The 19,257-nt window shown below is 31.9% G+C and overlaps 1 protein-coding gene across 1 annotated transcript in view; it reads left to right on the top strand.

Annotated features, from left to right (window-relative positions):
* Window positions 1-19,257, top strand: part of LOC127738027 (cadherin-like and PC-esterase domain-containing protein 1) — a 47,669-nt gene that overhangs the window by 14,346 nt on the left and 14,066 nt on the right. The window contains exons 7-20 of the mRNA XM_052249079.1: window positions 446-576; window positions 1,760-1,863; window positions 2,429-2,448; window positions 2,581-2,718; window positions 3,588-3,686; window positions 5,296-5,516; window positions 6,296-6,360; window positions 7,611-7,794; window positions 8,582-8,753; window positions 10,090-10,222; window positions 10,502-10,859; window positions 11,154-11,255; window positions 11,745-11,832; window positions 17,003-17,149. Of these exons, the coding sequence (XP_052105039.1) occupies window positions 446-576; window positions 1,760-1,863; window positions 2,429-2,448; window positions 2,581-2,718; window positions 3,588-3,686; window positions 5,296-5,516; window positions 6,296-6,360; window positions 7,611-7,794; window positions 8,582-8,753; window positions 10,090-10,222; window positions 10,502-10,859; window positions 11,154-11,255; window positions 11,745-11,832; window positions 17,003-17,149 (1,962 nt within the window). The remainder of the gene's footprint in view (window positions 1-445; window positions 577-1,759; window positions 1,864-2,428; window positions 2,449-2,580; window positions 2,719-3,587; window positions 3,687-5,295; window positions 5,517-6,295; window positions 6,361-7,610; window positions 7,795-8,581; window positions 8,754-10,089; window positions 10,223-10,501; window positions 10,860-11,153; window positions 11,256-11,744; window positions 11,833-17,002; window positions 17,150-19,257) is intronic.

Below are 19,257 nucleotides of genomic sequence, written 5' to 3'. Positions count from 1 at the left end.
TTGGTATGGAATTTAATTAGATTGCATCATTTATAAATTATTAATTATTCTATTAGAATCAATTCTTCATTCATAACAGTAAACAAAATGTTTTACATTAATAATTTTCCAAAACTGCATTTTATGATGTCAGGGGAGATAATTTGCAAGACATGATTGTATGGACAAAGTCAGGGGAGATAATTTGCAAGACATCATGATTTTAAGGACAAAGTCAAGGGAGATAATTTGCAAGACATTATGATTGTATGGACAAAGTCAGGGGAGATAATTTGCAAGACATTAGAATTGTATGGACAAAGTCAGAGGAGATAATTTGCAAGACATTATGGACAAAGTCAGGAGAAATAATTTTGCATGACATTATCATTGTATTTTTTACAAATTTGTAGGTCATTTAAAGTTAAGATTCCTGAATTATTGATATTTCACATGATATTTTTAGACATACATATCAGATAGTTTCGGTGAAACTTCAGAGGCCATTTGGTGGAAAAACCTGAAGCAGTCTATTTTTGTTAGTTTACTGACATCAGAAAATTTAGCATTGAAACTGAATCTACAGTACAATTACATGTAAGTTGTTGTGTATAAAATTGTGTCATTTTGGGTTGGTTCTATAGGCATGTTTTATGTTTAAAAATATTCAGCTTAAGGGGAATGCAAGAAGTGTTACATGACACAATTTAAACTATTTCCATTTTTGTATTAATTACAAGTGACTTTTTTTTCATTATATCATTAAAAATGATAAAACATATTTCAGCTACTGTAAACCGGGAAATTTTCGCGCCGTCTTTTTTTCGGGATTTACCAACAAAATCTAGATTCGCGCCGTTTTGAATTCGCGATGTCCCGGTCGGTGTCCTATATAAGTTTTTTTTATTAATGATTTGGAAACTGTACAGTGTTAATAAATGTATTTAAATCAAGTGATAAAACCAATCAAAATTCCTTTTTGTCGGTTCACATTTAAAACTATTAGTCATGTTTGCTTGTACAAACACAATCACAATAAACAAAGAAAAATAACCTAATTAAGAGTGAATTAAATGCTGACAGAATTACTGTTTATTAGTTAATATTTTAATCTGATTGATCTGTGCAACAGATACAATGGGTAATCATTTTAAAACTGATTGACAGGTGTCATTTACATAACTGTAACGATAGTTGTTTATTTAGCAATATCCGTAATGTCCACTTGGATTAATTAGGACTATCATGAGATAAAGTTTTGATATCTAACACTGACTTTCCTTCAGAAATAAAGTTATGTTTTGCGGTATAGATCTGTCGTCTGTAAAACCGATGTTTTAAATTAGCCATCTACATATCCTATTGAAATACGTTCATGTATGGTCTTCATATTCGTGTTCGGATTTACTTGAAATATTCGCAGTCGTTTTATTTTCGCGTTTCAACTCTTACCGCGAAAATAAAAATGCTGCGAAAATTTCCCTGTTTACAGTATTAAAGATCAATGTTAATTGTAAAGATCATACTTAACATATATAGCTCAACAAAAATCACAAAATAGTTTATATATAGTTGTGTCAGACAATAAAAAATGATAGCTAAAAAAAATTTTGTGATTTCTCGACCCCCCTTTAAATTAATATTCAGATTGTTTGGAATTTTTCAAATTTGCCAATGCCTCAGTTTTTTTGTGCAAAATACTACGAAATGTTATATATGTCTTTGTTTTTCTAAGTTTGTAAATCAGCAATATCATTGACTTCAATTTTTTTATTCGTAGATATAACCAGTACACACAGTTATTACAGTACCATGTGATTTTCACATCAAATTTCCATCCAATCATATTAAAGGTTTGTATACAATTTTTACATAGTCTAGAAAGTTTTTAAAAAGCACACAACTATTTTTTGTCTATGAATTTTTTATCAGTGGTATCTAAATTAATGTCTTCGTTAAATTCTACATGGTTAAAATGTTAAAACGGAATAGATTATAAAAAAGTTTGATGACTGTAGTTACAGAAGGATTACTTTGGATTTAACTGTTTTTTGTGAATACCGATTTTCATGGATTCAGGAATAATTGTATTTTTGTGGATTCTCAATTTGGTAGTTTTCACAAATTCTCTCTACAAGCTTCTAGGAAATTTGCATTTCCTTAAATATTTCAATTTGTGGTACACCTTTATCCACAAAATCCTCGAAAATTGGTATGCCACGAATAACAGTGAATACATAGTAGTTGATTTACCGAAACACAAGAAGTACGGTTACGTTTGGGACTTGGTTGACCGAAACTATGCGTATGTATTTGAAATCACATGAGACATGTATTCGCGGTCTTACATCATAAGATACCAAAACAGTCGTATGCTGTGTCAGACTAACATGACCTTTTGTAGATGTGTATACAAATTTTATTCCAACAATATAAAAACTTATTAAAGAACAGTTCTACAAGAACATAGTAAAACAACGATATCACTAAAAATATATTGCAAACAAAATAGTACATCAACTACTTACATATATCAGTTAGTACTCATTTAGAATTTTCATAATCTTATATAAATACTACTATGTTTTAATATCTTTGTAGGTGAACCTTTTGCCTCAGAGTGACAGTTTTGATATAGTAAAAGATACTGTTTCACTAATGATTACCAAGGAAACAGTTGGAACGGATGTAGCTGTTGCTCTTGGTGAAAGTGGCAGGGATATTATACTGGATCGGCAGGTATGTTGTTGATGTTCCTAAAACAAAGATTGAAAGAATATATAAAGTGAATTTGGACAGTATCTAACATTATGTAAAATTGTAAAACTGGTATGGCTGTGATGTACAGATAGCTGATATGTAAATAATAGAAAAAACATATTTAAGAAATTAACTCATCTCTAGAGATGTTTTCTACAAATCATAGTTATCTCCGTTTCATAAAATCCAATAGCTGAGTCTCTAAATCGTTTCAGGTACCCACTGATAGTAACATTTTGTTCAATTTCTCTGTCCTTCTGGTAAACTTGTATACTGAGTATTCATTTATATTTGTCATTGTCAATTTTTTGTGTATTGAGGAAAAATTGTATTTTAGTTGATTCTTGATATGTGGGTTTGACAAATTCTGCATACAAGCCTATAGAAAAACTTTGTTCAACACTTAAATAGTTAACACTTAAAGTTTAACACAAATACCCACTAAATCCACTAAATTTAGTACCCAAGGAATAGTAATGAATCCACAGCATGTGTAATGGCTTCTTTCCAAACCATCACTCTCACACATGATCTGACTTACTTGGTACCATGTTAAATGGAATTTTCCATAACTCTTTAACATATGGCTTTTTTCACAGGAAACCTAGATTTTCTGTTGTAAGAATCAACAGATATTCACTTCTTTTCAAACTTTTAATAAATACATAGTCATATTTTTTTTTGTCTTGAACAGCATTAATGTTAGAGCTCTGTTCTTTCTTAAAAAAAAAACATGTTCCATTACATTGCCAAAATGATATCTTTAAGAATAACAAACCTTCTCTGACATCAATATTAACAAAATATTTAATGATTCTGTTTATTTTTCATACTGGTTTCTTTTACAGAAATGCAGGAATGGTTATGGTGTGTGTTTACTGGATTCTGATCTGATTTATCTTCTGAAAAGTGCACAAGAGATTCAAAAATTAGGACAGTTTATTAAGGTAGCAGCCTATATAGATAAAAAAAAATATTAATTATTCACTGGATGATTATATAAAAATTGAATTTTTTTTATCAATTTAGAATTTAAACAAGAATGTGTCCATAGTACACGGATGCCCCACTCATACTATCATTTTCTATGTTCAGTGGACCGTGAAATTGGGGTCAAAACTCTAATATGGCATTACAATTAGAAAGAACTTATCATAGGGAACATGTGTACTAAGTTTCAAGTTGATTGGACTTCAACTTCATCAAAAACTACCTTGACCAAAAACTTTAACCTGAAGTGGGACAGACGGACTAACAGACAGACGAACGAACGGACGCACAGACCGAAAAACATAATGCCCCTAGGTGGGGCCAAGGCTTCCAAAAAATATTTGAGCCAGCCGGACATTTTATGTCTGATCTCGATTTTAATCCCTTAAGACTTAGTAACAAAAGGCAATTATAGTAATCAGTTGGCCATCATATAACCAATGATTGACATTAAAAAAAACGATATTAAACTTTACTTTGATATAAATTCGATGTTCTGACGTAATCTGTCAGATTGACAGTGCATCATTTGAAGTGTGCAACATCAGCGTACTAATATCTGCCTTAGTCTCTTTGTTGGTGCAAAATAACGTTGTCAAAAACTTGACTTTGTTTTTAAAAAGCACATTTTCCTATTACCTGATGTTGACTTGACAATGGTAAAACATGAACCAGAGACGGATACGTAAAATCCGTGTACGTTTACAAAGCATGATTGAGTTTAAGTAGCTCTTTCCATTATTTCTTCAAGAAAATACTCGAAATGAACGTTAGATAAAGGTATCAATGATAATGTTAACGTTTTTGAAGAATAGGAATGCATAATTAAATTTCCCACCTGCGCACATGCGCACACGTGTACTGGTTCAAACAACGTGGTTCTGATGCTTTTTCGTTTTAAACCTTTTTAAATTTTTCATCAAATCATATTTATAAACGTATTTCTGATAACCGGAAATGTGTGGCTGTTTAAAGGCAAAAGGTCGGGTCAAAAAGATCGCATAAACTTTTTAAATTATGTTAAAATGTATTGACCGTCTCTTAAGATTCTGAAAGCCTTGAAAACTAAAAGTAGATGTCCGTTTCATGCTTTTCCCAGACGGACAATGTCCGGTAAATTTATAAATGTCCGGAATATATGACTGTTTTGGAAGCCATGGGTGGGGGCATAAAAAAATCTGATTATTCCCATAAAGGCTTGGACACATAAAGTTTATTGTGGGGATTATATAGTCAGCCTATTTTGTTTACTCTATGCTGAATGAATGAAATTAGCAGTCAGCATTGTCATAGAGCTTGGTTTTGTGTTTTGAATCATAATTCTGATATTGAAAATTCCAAATTTAGTTTGAACTCGGATTTTCAGTATTTGGATATGACTGAAAATACCTGGATTAATGATGGACATATTTGTGCAGACAAAGTCTACTATATGTATAAATTATGAATTTTTTAATGCGTTTATAATCATGGATGCATTGCTTATTGAATCCCTTTGTTTTACCCTATCTTAGCTTGACAAAGTTGAACAATTTAAGTTAAATTAAATATTATTTCTATTTTCAGGTGTATCCTTCACTGTCAGATGATTACACATCAGATCTCATCAGACTTCAGCAGATCTGGATGAATGAAAGATCTCTACACACACTTAATCAACAGATCAAGGAACATCGTATCCCAGAGTTCCATTCTACAGCAGACATACACTCTCTCCTTCATCAAGTGGAGAGTCACTTATCTGCAGAAGTGGATTATGTTGAGGAAGATTTACTCAGATCAAACTTGTAAGTAATATTTAGTATAACCATGCCACTTTGTGGCTATGGCAAATATAGATTTCCCTGCTTCTGTCATTTCAACCTTTATTAGTCCCCTACCGACGAAGTGCTTGAAGATATTGATTTGATATTTGGTGTATTGTTTTATCATGACAAGTTACAGATCAAGTTCGAACTTTGTTCCGGTCTGATGATTTTGTTTAGTGTTATGGTCCTAGGACTTAGAAAATTCACTCAAATAATCAGTTTTCCGCACTTTCTTTCGTCATGCTTGAAGATATTGATTTGATAATTGGTATATAGTTTTATAGTGACAAGTAACAGATCAAGTTCGAATTTAGTTTTGATCTGATGATTTTGTGCAGAGTTATGGTCCTTGGACTTAGAAAATTCACTTAAATAATCAGTTTTCAACTTTTTTTTTGACTTGATAATTGTTATATAGTTTACACCATGAAAAGTTATAGATCAAGTTAGCATTTTGTTCCAATACAATGATTTTTTAACCGGTAGGGGACTATGTATTGCCATGCAATACTCTCAGAATGCTTGTTCTACCTGATATCTAACTCCTGTCCAGATTTTTTCCATTATGCCTTTACAATCTGATTTTGATTGATAAGTGTATAATGTTGAGTTACAGATCAAGTTCATATTCCCCTTCCAATGACCCCCTTTTCAAAGAATTACAGCCCTTAGACTTTAAGAGAAATTTCTTTGATAGAAGATTTAATCACAGATCACAGTGCTTTAATCAAATGACTTAAGAATAAATTTATTTGCAGGGTTCCAAGCTCAAACTTCCGCAGACATCTAAAGAGTAGTGATCAGAAAGACTACACATTATCTGGTAAGTGAATTAACAAATAAAGATGTGGGGTATATGCTCAGGGTATATGTCAATATGATTTCAACCTTTAGATACAAATAACCTGAGAAGACCTTCAAAGGTCATTGTCGTTCTTTAAAGGTAAAATAAAACCAAGATATAAGCAATGACAACCACTGACAAGTTTCCCAGACTTGGGACAGAAACACTAGCAAAGGCTACTTAATCATGTTAGCAGACATTTGAATCTATAACTTAAAAATACTAGAAGAATACTACATTTAATCAAGTGCTTATTTTCAATCCGCAGCCATTTGAAGCACAAATCATTTATTTTCTTTTAAAAAGTTAAATCATAGGTGTTTGATTTATAAAATAGTCAAAAGTTAGACTAACAAAAGTAATTATGTTGTAGTGATAAAATTAGACCATATAAAGATATAATATGTACTGGTAGACTGCACACAATCAAAACTGTTAAAACAATTTCTAGAAAATATAGGGTGTAAGACATTAAGTTTCAAAACAAACAGTTGAGTAAACATTTAAAATTAACCGCCATAAATAATCGCAATCAATACATATGAGACAACTGAGCTCATTAATGAGGCTGTTAATTGGCTATTTTCAGGCAACATGTTTGCAATTTTAATTTCACATGTTTTTGTGCTTTAAACTTATTATTCACTGTGTTTCATACAAATTGGTGAAAAAGCAACATGCAAGGTATTTTCTATTTTTTCGTTCATCATGAATTAACCATTTTATAATCAGTGTCATCCATTCACATACTCCCCCTTCACTACCCTCATTAATATTAGTTGTATTGTGGTGATTTGTAAGTACAAATTTGTTATATTCCTTTATTTTGTTCAGATGAGTTGTCTCAATAAATAATGAATTGGTGCTTAATGTTTGGAAAGAACTATAGAAAACTTTTCTGTCAATAAAAAAATAGTCTCATTCCAAAAATACATAATTTCCGATACTGTGGATTCATCATTATTCGTGGGAAACCAATTTTTCGTGGATTTGGTAGATAAAGGTAAACCTCAAATTTAGATGCTCAATGAAGTACACATTTTCTATATGTTGCATGCAGACTTTGGCAAACCACAAAATCAAGTACCTACGGCTACGAAAAAATAAAGTTTTCCTCAATCAACGAAAAATTGGTATCCATGAAAATATATGAATCCACAGTAATATCATTCTTCAGATACAATTATGGTGTATATGATATGAATGAAATCATCATATTTTCCTTACAGATGAGGAAGGTGCAACATTACTAAGTCATCTGGAAGTATATCCAACAATTGACCTTCACCTTGACCCATACAAGATGAATTATAACATTACAGTGAACTACAACATCATAATGTTACATTTTGATGTCAGAACTAAAGACAGTAAAACTGAAGCTAGATTTGACAACATAAGTGGTTTAGTCAGGTATATAGTCACATGTTACAGAAGAACCAATTAAAGTTTAAAAAAATTTACAGAATATTTTTGGTGCCCAAAAATCATCACTGAACTCATTTAAAACAAGTTTACTCACATATTTCCTGTATTTTGCCTTTGGGTCACTACATAACTTGTGGTATGAGGTTCATACAAAACAAGTATTAATTTAGGACTTGAAAGTCAGGATAATTTTTGTCAAAAAACAATTAGCATACCAAAAGAGTCAAACCAAAAAAATAGGTTTAGTTTTAACCTCGAACAAAAATATTAAGCAGAGGAAACAGAGCGGCAATTCCATAGCCATGTTAATATCACAGTCAGCTGATCATAATTGAGCCCTAACTTTGGAAGAATGTTGCAATTGTGGAAATTGTCAGTAAATGCTCACAACCACGGATTGATTTTGTTACATACATAAAAAATTCCTTGACCAAATATAGATGGCCATTAATATATAACACAAATTTAAAGTAACAAAAATCTTATCTGATTACACTGTTATGAAATCATGAAAATATGAATGGTAGCATTGACATAGAAAAGTAGGCTTTTTGTGCTCCAGTATAAAAGAGTTCCACAAATGTTGCAATGGACAAAAGGCAGTAATTTCAAAATTGAATCTTTCCAATGTGATACATGTATTTAATAAAAAAAGAAACAATTACATTATTCTATTCAAACAATTGTTTGTATTTAACTCACATTTTTCTTTGGGTTTCTTTCTCCTATTATATTTGAAAAAAAATAAATATTTTCTTTTATTTCTATATAGTAGGAGTAACTTCACAATAGGACTTGGAGACAATTTAATTAAGATACATGTAGTGGATATTAGTAAAAGAAAACCAGTTATAATAAATACCTACACATTCAATGTCTATAGAAAATATGGAGGACAGACAGGGATTCCTAGTACTGTACTGAAAACATGTGTTCTTAAACAGGTAAATTTTATTCTGCAGGGCATACATAGTACTATACTGATAACATGTGTTCTCAAACATGTAAATTATACACTAAAGGCCATTCTTGGTACTGTACTGCAAACGTGTGTCCTCAACAGGTAAATTTTACATTACAGGGCATACAAAGTCCTATACTAAAAACGTAGTTTATTAGACTACATGGCCTACCAAGTACTGAACTTCAATGTGTTGTTAACAAAAAATAAGAACATGTGGTATGACTGCCATTGAGACTAACTATTGGTCACTGTACAGTCTTCAACAATGAGCAAAACCTATTACTGTAAACTAGTTCAAAGCCAATTATTGTGTGTATTTATTATTGTGATTTTTGAGGAATGAACAAAAATGCCACTTTAATTGTCATTTAAGGAAAGCTACATACAGACATATGTATCCGTTATCAGAAAGTCAGTTCTTATAATTCCGATTCTCAAAGAGTCGAATTATTTGAATATTAACCTCGCAATAATTTCTGAATTTACAGTAAGTCATGTTTCTCAGACTAAAATATCAATAAGTACACATCCATTGGATTTAGTGTAAAAATGACATACACAATCTGAGAAAAAACCAAGACCTTGTGCAATGCTGAAATATAAGGAAGATGTAGGATCGTATAAAGTATTAATAGCTGTATAGGAATACATATTTAGTTATGGTTTTATTTATTTAGATATATGTTTGTACCAATAAAAAGCAACATTCAAAGAGCTGACTACTGTAGTAAATGGACAACTTTTTAAAATGAGGGTATTCAAAGGATAAATAAGTTTACATGTCATATTGAAATTTATGGGCTCTATATACAACATCACCAAAAAATTAGGTTGTGATATCCTGTTTTTTACCAGATTTTTATTGGTACAGCTAAATTTCAAAACCAAATCTTAATTACAAACAAATAAACATTTAATTAATAGATTATTAGGCATACCTTGTATTGGTACTGCACTGAAAGCATTATTAAACAGTCCAACTGTAGACTTATTGTCAGACCTTGAATTGAAAAGAAAATATCTGTCCCAAAACAAATATCATCTACAAGGCATATATAGTATTGTACTTACACATTGATTTCATTATGCCTGTTTTATTAATTTCAAAGATTATATTTGCCAGAAACATACTTATTTCATTGCAAAAAAATTGTTTTGGTTTTCAGAGAGACCTGATTGTTAGAACTTTAGTAATAAAAGATAGAATTATTAACCAGGTATTCCCAATATCATGGTTCTAAGTGGCCAATTTAAAGAGAATCACTTAACAATTTGTTATCCAATGTATTTTTTAATGGCTCTTATTTAAATTGTAGGATTGTACACTGAAGTTTCTGCCTGATCAAAACTGTGGATTACAACCATCTGCTCAATATACAACATGGAACCAGTTTATTTTAGAGTCAAACAAGAAACCCTATTGTAACAATTATCAAGATTCTTTAGATGGTATGTATTACTTTTTAACAGTTAACTTTTGGCTGAAACCAATACCATACATATTAGCCTATCTTTTGACTAAACTACTGAGTGATGTAGAAGATCTATGAAAATGCATGTTCAAGGTTAATAAAGAAAAGACTCTATTTAGGTGAAGTTTTTAGCTGTAGGTAAAATTATTGTAAAGTTACAAATATTTCCAAAGCATGAAAAAAACCCATTCATTATTGAAATAATAGTAAAATCAGGAATTTAATGTCAAATTTTGACTATAATTTACATTTACAGCTGACTGGAAAGTACCATGTTATTCATGTGCAGATAGAGAAAGTTGCTATTGGCAACAAGCAAGATGGCAGCCATCATCATGCCAGCACAGGAAACGTAGCACTGCAGAAGTGAAGAAATGTTTTGTTGGAAAGAAAGTTTTATTCATTGGAGATTCTACAAATCGTGGTATCATGCACTATATTTTAGAAAAGATAAATGGAACATTGTATGACTGGGATAAAACACATGATTTAAAACTTTACACCAGTATTAACAATCGACAGACCTTAATGAGTTTTGCATATTACCCACAATTCTGGTTGCCTAACAATCATAGACCAGGATTTGACAAAGCTGTGTATCAACTTATTAAATGGTATGTAAAAAGAATAGCATATTTGTTGTAAATATTTTTAAATGACCCTCAAGTTCTTTTCATTTACTGAAATATTTGATAAGGTTTCTAATTGGATTTTAATGAAGTTGCTTTGATCTCTATTTTAATTAGCTCTGACCAAAAAAAAAAAGAGAGTTATCTCCCTGTATTGTAAAAATGAAAATAAATCCAGATCTCTGAATCTTTGCTGATATATTTCACATCTATTAATAAAAGACCTTCAGGGAAAATGAAAAATCAGGAAAATAGTTCAATTTCATCCTTTATTAACAGGACATCACCTTTAGAGAATAACACTAACACTGTATTGGTGGTAGGAGGAGTCCATTGGCTTGGAAAACCACACATTAATGTCATATGGAAGGCATTGAAAAGGTATTTTATAAGATCAAATTTCTCAATCATTTAAAATAAGTCATACACTTTGAAAAAGGCAGATTGGAATATGTAGTTTTAAGTTGTAGTGAACATTTTGGAAGAATTTCACAATATGAAAATAAATATGAGTGAACTTACATTTGTGGAATGTTTATTGACATTGGATTAAGTAAAAATGAAGAGGTTGTAAAAGGGTTGGTATGTGATGAAACAAATGGAAAATAAAATGGGCATTTCAGGATGAAAGAAAATATAAAAAATAGCTTGCACTTTGCTTTTTCAACAATTTGAACAAAACATGGTGAATAATGAACTTCAAGTACAACAACACTAAGAAATAAAAATTACAATTATGTTGCACGAAAATAATCCTTTACCACCCTAAATGAGGGATAAATATGTAACACGTCAACTTTAAAATTGAAATAACAAAGGTAGATATAGAATTGTAGAAAATTTTCATCATTGGTAATATAACTATTTCAGGGAAGGATTGACAGGAATCACATTGGTAATGAAAGGTCATGGAGCTGGTTTTCATCAGCATGTAGAAGGTGTACACTTTGCATCACAAGTGAGTACACAAATGTGTAAAACAAATAGAGTGACCTGACAGTGGCTTAGTTACTTCTGTTTTTGTATCCTATGGCATGTTTTCAGTTCATTCAGGTTTATGGTTGTCTCAAAGTTTACCACAGTAAAATGGTTTTTTATTCATACAGATAACTGAAATTTTAAGTTCCCAAATAGTATGAAACTGATCCTTTAGTTATGAGTTTGTAGCAGAAAGGACTGATATAAATTATTCCATAATTTTACAGTAATAGCAGGTACTGATCCTTTGGTTATAAATTTAATAGCAGAAAATTTTGATATAGATAATTCTAAATTTTAACGTATGAGTCTTCTCTTAGCCTCAGCTCAGCTCTTCCATTACAAATTGAAGTATTGTGGCTTTTTGACATCCGATGAACTAAACTAAGCTTTGGTGTGATAATTTTACACCCAGCATTGATGACTTTGACCAATACTTATCAAGTTTATATTGTTAACAAAAAACTATTTGACAATTCGATTTTCCGATTTTCCGATTTATTTCATTTAAAAATATAAGCTGCGCAACACAATTTTAAATCTGTGTTCTTGTTTGCTACCCTTACTGGCTAAATCATTTTCCTTATGATATTTATCAAAATTTTATGATAATTAGCTGACCACTGTAGCCATTCAAAACCTGTGCCAAATCACAATATGATATATATGCAGAACAATTTAAATCTACTTGTCTTTCCAAAACGGTTTTAGAAAACTGATGTTGAAAAGTTTTAAAAGATATTTTTTGTTTGTCGCGCCTGAGACGAAAGTCGCAGTATGTGAGACATTGGGATTACTATCCAGCGATATGCAGATACCTTATGTTATGAAGTTTCCGTCTGTCATGTGTCCATTGTTCTTGACCACATTTTCATGGTTTAACAACTGCCTGAAAAAAAAATTACAGTTTTTTTTTTCATGTGAATTTCTCACTTATTATGAGTAATAGGATAACCATATTTGGTATATGGGTTCCTTGCAATGTCTAAATGTCCATCAGACAGGGTTCACCTGACCTCAACCTCATTAAATGGATCAGTGATCAAGGTTAAAATTACCTGATTAGGTTCGTTTTTCAGATACTGTGGATTCATTTTTATTCGTGGTATACCCATTTTCGTGGTTTTCGTGGGACACAGCAAACCACGAATTTAAGAATTCAACGAACAATAATCCCAACAAATTTGAAATGAATCGGATGTTTACTTCCGGTTATCTTTTGCAATACTAGTGTAGTGTTGATTCGGGACAAACATGGTAACAAAACACGTGTTTTAAATAAAATAGAAAAGTATTTTGATTACATTTATTCATATACTAGTATTCCACTTTCATTTAAACATTTTAACAAACATTACATACAAGTACATATAATAAATTAATTGAAATTATATAACCGCTCAAATACACATAACAACACATTTGCACACATACTTTTAACAATCTTTAACAAGACTTTAGTTCACATACATACAATGTCACTCAGTACGAAACAAAGCACTAGATAAAATGTTCTAATGTCAAATTTACAATAAACCTGCTTTACGGAAGCCAGACTTGATTAGGTCGGTACGGGTGGACATGATCTGGTGTGTTGAAACTATCCACTGGGCATGAACTGGTTTCATGACGGATGTCTTCAAATCTACGATGACCTTTGGTGCACGTTCACCGGTGATGTCTTCTTGATGGTTTAGTTGTTGCACTACTTGTGCTGAGTACCAGTCATGGAAATTAGATTTTAATTGTTCTTTATATTCTCGGTTAACGGATAAGTCCAACGGCTGTAGTTTGTCAGTACAGGCTGCAGGCACAAACAAGGGAATGATGTCATTTTTCTTTAAGTGGCTTAGCAGCTTTTCTCCTGTGTGGGCTCTGTAAACACCAAAGATAGCTACGGCTTTCTGGTTTTTCTGAGAAAGAGGAAGATCTTCTATAATACCCTCTACGTAAGGCAAGATGACTTTATCTACAAAACGGATCATTGTGTCTTCGTTACTCCAATGTGTCTCGGTACTTGTAACATCCCAGTTGTCTGGAAAATCGACACCTTTCGGTAAACTACGGTCTGTTTTACCCTGGTAGATTAGCTGAGGTGGCAATAGAGACCTGTTCATAGATGTTGCTAGAAGAAGTGTTATTTGACGTTTGTCATCAATACCGGTGATTGGTACCTGTTGGGAGCCCTGTTGCTCCATTGTCCAGTCGCCGCCTGGTATCAGCTGACACCCGGTCTGGTCCCAGTTAATCACAAGAGAGTCTGGAATGCTGTGTTGCTTAATGACTGTGCTGAATTTTTTTACGTACTCCTGTTTAATGTCGTCGAAATCAGCTGGTAGATGTTTTACACCCTTGGTTCCCTTATGCTTAACGAAGCCCATGCGGCGGAGAACGGAAATAGTGTAGGTCTTTGTGATGTTGATATGCCCGCCATACTTTTGCAGCTTGTGTCTGGCGAACTTTGTCACAACGGCCTCAGCTGCTGCCATAACGATGCGTGAGTTGATGACTCCACCGTTCTTACGCACGTTGAGAATCCATTGTTGAACGTCGTTATCTAGGTGACCAAGTAAGAGAGGATTTCCACGTGGCGATCTTGGTAAAACTTCTATGTCTCCACCTCCTTAAATAAACAATAAAACCTTTAAAATATCATTCATAATTTACGTTTTAAATTGATATAAATTATTCATTAGAAAATAACGGTAAATGAGTTGTTAATAACCGTGTCAAAATCTGGTTTTATTGCTGATTAAAAGGATTAAGGACGGGATATTGCCCTTAGGTGATATTTTTGTGACAGGAACAAGAAAATTCACACCTTTGACTTTGCAAATATGTAGACAATCGTTAATAAGGTAACACAGGTAGAATATAATTTTTTTTTAGATAAAATTTCAATAAATTGCAGATGTACTTTTGTTTATTCTGGACAAAAACTACATAACTTGCATTTCAAATAATATTCTGATAAAATGCCGTTTAAGCATTGTGTTCCTTTATTCTGGACAGAAACAACATTTTGGGAGGACACAAATTGCATTTCAAATAATATTCCGTGAAATTGTCGTTTAAGCGTGGCTTTGGTTTATTCTGGACAAAAACGACATTTTTTACGAAATAAAATTTTACTCAACAAGTTGGTCAAAGGAAGAGCACGGAGATTACAAATTGCTTTCAAATAATATTCTGATAAAATGCCGTTTAAGCATTGTGTTTCTTTATTCTGGACAGAAACAACATTTTATCAAAATAAAATCTTACTGTACAAATTGGATTAAGAAGGAGCTGGGAGGACACAAATTGCATTTCAAATAATATTCCGTGAAATTGTCGGTTAAGCGTGTACTTTAGTTTATTCTGGACAAAAACGACATTTTTTACGAAATAAAATTTTACTCAACAAATTGGTCAAAGGAAGAGCACGGAGGTTACAAATTGCTTTCAAATAATATTCTGATAAAATGCCGTTTAAGCATTGTGTTTCTTAAATTTAAGGTAGGTGTCTCTCATGCTACGAACAGACGTCTCGCTAACTTTCTTGCCGAGGTCACTGGAAAACTTGCGTGCAGCTCTAGCAACGCCATTCTCGACTGAATATCTGGCAATTTTAGCACGTGTCTCGTCATCCTAAAAGTTGTAGTCTCCCCGTTTGCGTTTTCTGGTTGGAGTAGTTGGAAGGCTAGTAGCAGAATTCATCGTGTCAATACCGTCGTTGGCTGCTTGGGTTACAAGAACATCACGTTGTGTACTGCATTGAGATGGATCGGGCAAGCCTGGCGTGGCAGGAGCTTTCACCTTCATACTACCGGACTTTAACCACTGTTGAAGCGACATTATTTGTTATGAGGGAATCATATTCCCCAGAGTATATATAACAAAATCGTGAGAGGAGTAAATTTTATCATTGTTGTATGGCTTGGGTTCCAGCTTGGATCGCAAACTTCGTTAGCTTGTTTCTTACTTTTGATCATTTTCTAATTACTTCTTATTATGTCTTGATTAGGAAAAATAACTTTCAATCAGTTGTACATCAAAGGGCCTTTGTATACCTTATAAAATTCTAACGACAAATTATAAATTGTAAAGCAAACAAATCATTAGTTGCCTTTGTCCACGCTTGTAAATGAACACTTTAACATAGAATGACCAAGCGAGGATTTTGACGATTCAAAAAATGTTCAATGAACTACTATCTTTTGTTTAACTATTCTTCATACAGAGATCCACGAATTTATGTATCTGAAACATTTTTTTTTTATTTTTGAAACAGCGAACCACGAATTTACGTATCCCACGAAATGCCTTTTTTGCTCTATCCACGAAAATTGATACCCACGAAAATAAATGAATCCACAGTACTATAAGCATTAGGTCAACTAAATGTGGTGTATAGCATGATTGTAAGGGGTTCATGTCAGTCTGGCAGATTTCATGACCTCGACCTCATTTTCATGGTTCATTGCTGAATGTTAAATTTTTTGTGTTTTGGTCTGTTTTTCAAGTACTATAAGCAATAGGTCAACTATATTTGGTGTATGAAATAATTGTAAGGTGTAAATGTCTGTCTAGCCTGTATTATCTGACTTTGACCTGATTTTCATAGTTCATTGATCAATGTTAAGTTTTGTGTTTTGGTCAGTTTTTCAAATACTAATAGTAATAAGTCAATTATATTTGGTGTATGGAATAATTGTAAGGTAAACATGTCTGTCTGGCAGGTATCATCTGACCTTGACCTCATTTTCATGGTTCAATGGTCAATGTTTTGTTTTGGTGTTTGGTCTGTTTTTTCAATTACCATAAGCAATAGGTCAACTATTTTTGGTGAATGGAATAATTATAAGTTGTACATGTCTGTCTGACAGTTTTTATCTGACCTTGGCCTCATTGTCATTAGATCTTTAAAAATGTTAAGTTTATGTGGTACTTATAGTAAAACTTTTATCTTTAAGGCTTTCAACATGAAATCAATGGTCAGTAAAGCAGGCGAGACATTGTAAATTAATTTAAAACTGATCATTATACCTTTATATTTTATTGGAAAAGTATGTGTTTGATAAAATATTTATTAGAACTGGGTGTATGCAAATTTGTATGATAACCCCATGAATTATTGATGCACATGTCATTTGTTCTTTTATATGCAGTACCATCAAGAGAAGTTAGAGATACAAGAAAGAGAAGTAGGCAGATATGCTTCTAGATATGGATTCCATGTTATACCTACATTTAATATGACTATGTCTAGATATAAAGATTTCTTACAAGGAAAATGTGCTTGTCATTTTCATAAGGTATAGTATATATAATATAAGAAATGAATATCTTGATCTTGTCATTCAGATCAAACCATTGGTTGTAATTTAGCTGTACAGAAAACACCAATGGTGTATATCTAGCCACACATTTCTAGATGTAATTTTTTAACTCATTTCACATTTCATAAAATATAATTAACATTTGATTGAATGCTAGTCCGTCAGGTTATGTGTCAGTACTGACATGATTTATAGCATACCTGTTCTTTAATTTTCGATTGGTAAATTTAGAAGTTAGTAAAAAACTAATCTTAATCTGGCAAAGTTGACCTTTATGAATTTGGCTATTCTTTTTTTAGGTCTCTGTTGGTTATATATCTCCTAACGTATTCAAGTACTTAAACACCTTTGATTTAAAGTTTTGAGTGTTCTGTTTATTGTATATCCAGAAAAACCCTTCAGGCACACCATTTTTATATATAAATAGTTATTTTCATTTTTTATATTTATAATTTAATGATCAAGAACAGTTATATTCCTTTTTAATTTCAACAAACTTAACTTGTGCTATTTTAGACTTATGAGTTTTTTTTGGTGTTTTATTTTTTTTATGTAGTCTACAAGAACTTAACTTTTTCTCGACTGAATTTAATGTAACTGTTTACACATCAATTGATCTGATGTTATTTGTCTGAGGTTAAGAAGAGTATGTCCTATTAGCCAATGCTTCCGTTATTGCATAAAATGCTAGGTTACCAAAACTAGTAACTGACAGTAACTGGTCCTGGACCAGTAGAATTTAAAGGGAAACTTCGCAAAAAAATGAAAAATTGATATTATGTTCGTTATGTATAAAAAAGCACAAATTCATAAATATTAAAGTTTTATTCTGCTAGATAAGAGATCACCATCGATTTTAAATTTAAGAGTATCAATTCTCCACATGCGGCCATTTTGACATCCTCCCTGAATAGAAACCACGATATATCTATAAACCACAAAGTACCAAAACAAGCAGTAACCTAACTTAGCCGTAATTGAGTGTCGATATCTTGTTAAGCGTACGGTTGTTTTATCCGACAAGGAAAGCATAAACAGTTTCCCGGGTCACAAAAAAGATTATAATAGACATGGTTGTGCAACCTTTCCTAGCTAACTTGATACGGAAAATGTAATTATATATTTTTTTTTGTAAATAACTAGTACTATGGTCTGTCGTTTTAAAACTGTTTTTTTTATCTAAGTTTTTGAAACAAGAAATTTTAATGGAAATTAGTTAATAGTCAAAGTTCAAAGTCATAAATAAGTGTTCCGTGTAAAATTGTTTTCGAAAATCTAGTTTGTTCATAATTCTTTCATGTAATAAACGTATTTAAATAAATTCAGACCTTCCCTTGTCTGATCACTAGCATGGCTTAAGAAATCCCAGAGGTATTGTGAGGTGACACGTCCAGGTATTCAAGCGATTTCCTGTCGGGCTTTAAAACTCTTATTACACAATTACGTAAAGCAAGTTCGTGCATCACTTCACTTCTGAGGGTATTGATCAGTGTACACGGCCGATAACTTGTAACTTTCCATTTTGAAACTATCAGGTGTAATATACATCTTTGTCTTGCGTGTCCGATAGTGATATACTAGTCATTACTAAACTCATACGCTTGTTTATAAATAACCTTTCTGGTGTAAAGAATGATATTTATGAAAATCTAAATAATTCCCAAAAAAAAGATTTGATAAAATAAAAAATCTATTTACATATTTTCCAAGGGTAAATTGGGGGAAAATGTAAGTATATACTCGTTTTCAATAAGTATGGACATCTTGAAACATACAAATATTGATTTAACAAAATGTACGCACTTGTCGATCATTGGTTTATACGCCTAGATAGAAGGTTACGGAACTATAGATAGTCGCAATTTAGAGTATATACATGTAAATTGAATATACGAGAGAAACATCCAGAACCAATCTGATTTAAATACAGTTCGATATATTACTTGCTTTGGTTCATCGAAGTTATGGACATAGTAAAATCACAGATTTATTTTTCAATAAGATTATTTTGAACAGTTTAAAAAATTCGTCATCATCACAATTGTTGGGTATAATGTATAATAATGTGAACATGGTTCTAAAAG

The sequence above is a fragment of the Mytilus californianus genome, unplaced genomic scaffold (assembly GCF_021869535.1).
Source record: "Mytilus californianus isolate M0D057914Y unplaced genomic scaffold, xbMytCali1.0.p SCAF_1, whole genome shotgun sequence".
Lineage (NCBI taxonomy): Eukaryota > Metazoa > Mollusca > Bivalvia > Mytilida > Mytilidae > Mytilus > Mytilus californianus.
Note: the sequence above shows the minus strand (reverse complement) of the source record. Positions and strands in the feature narration are given on the sequence as shown.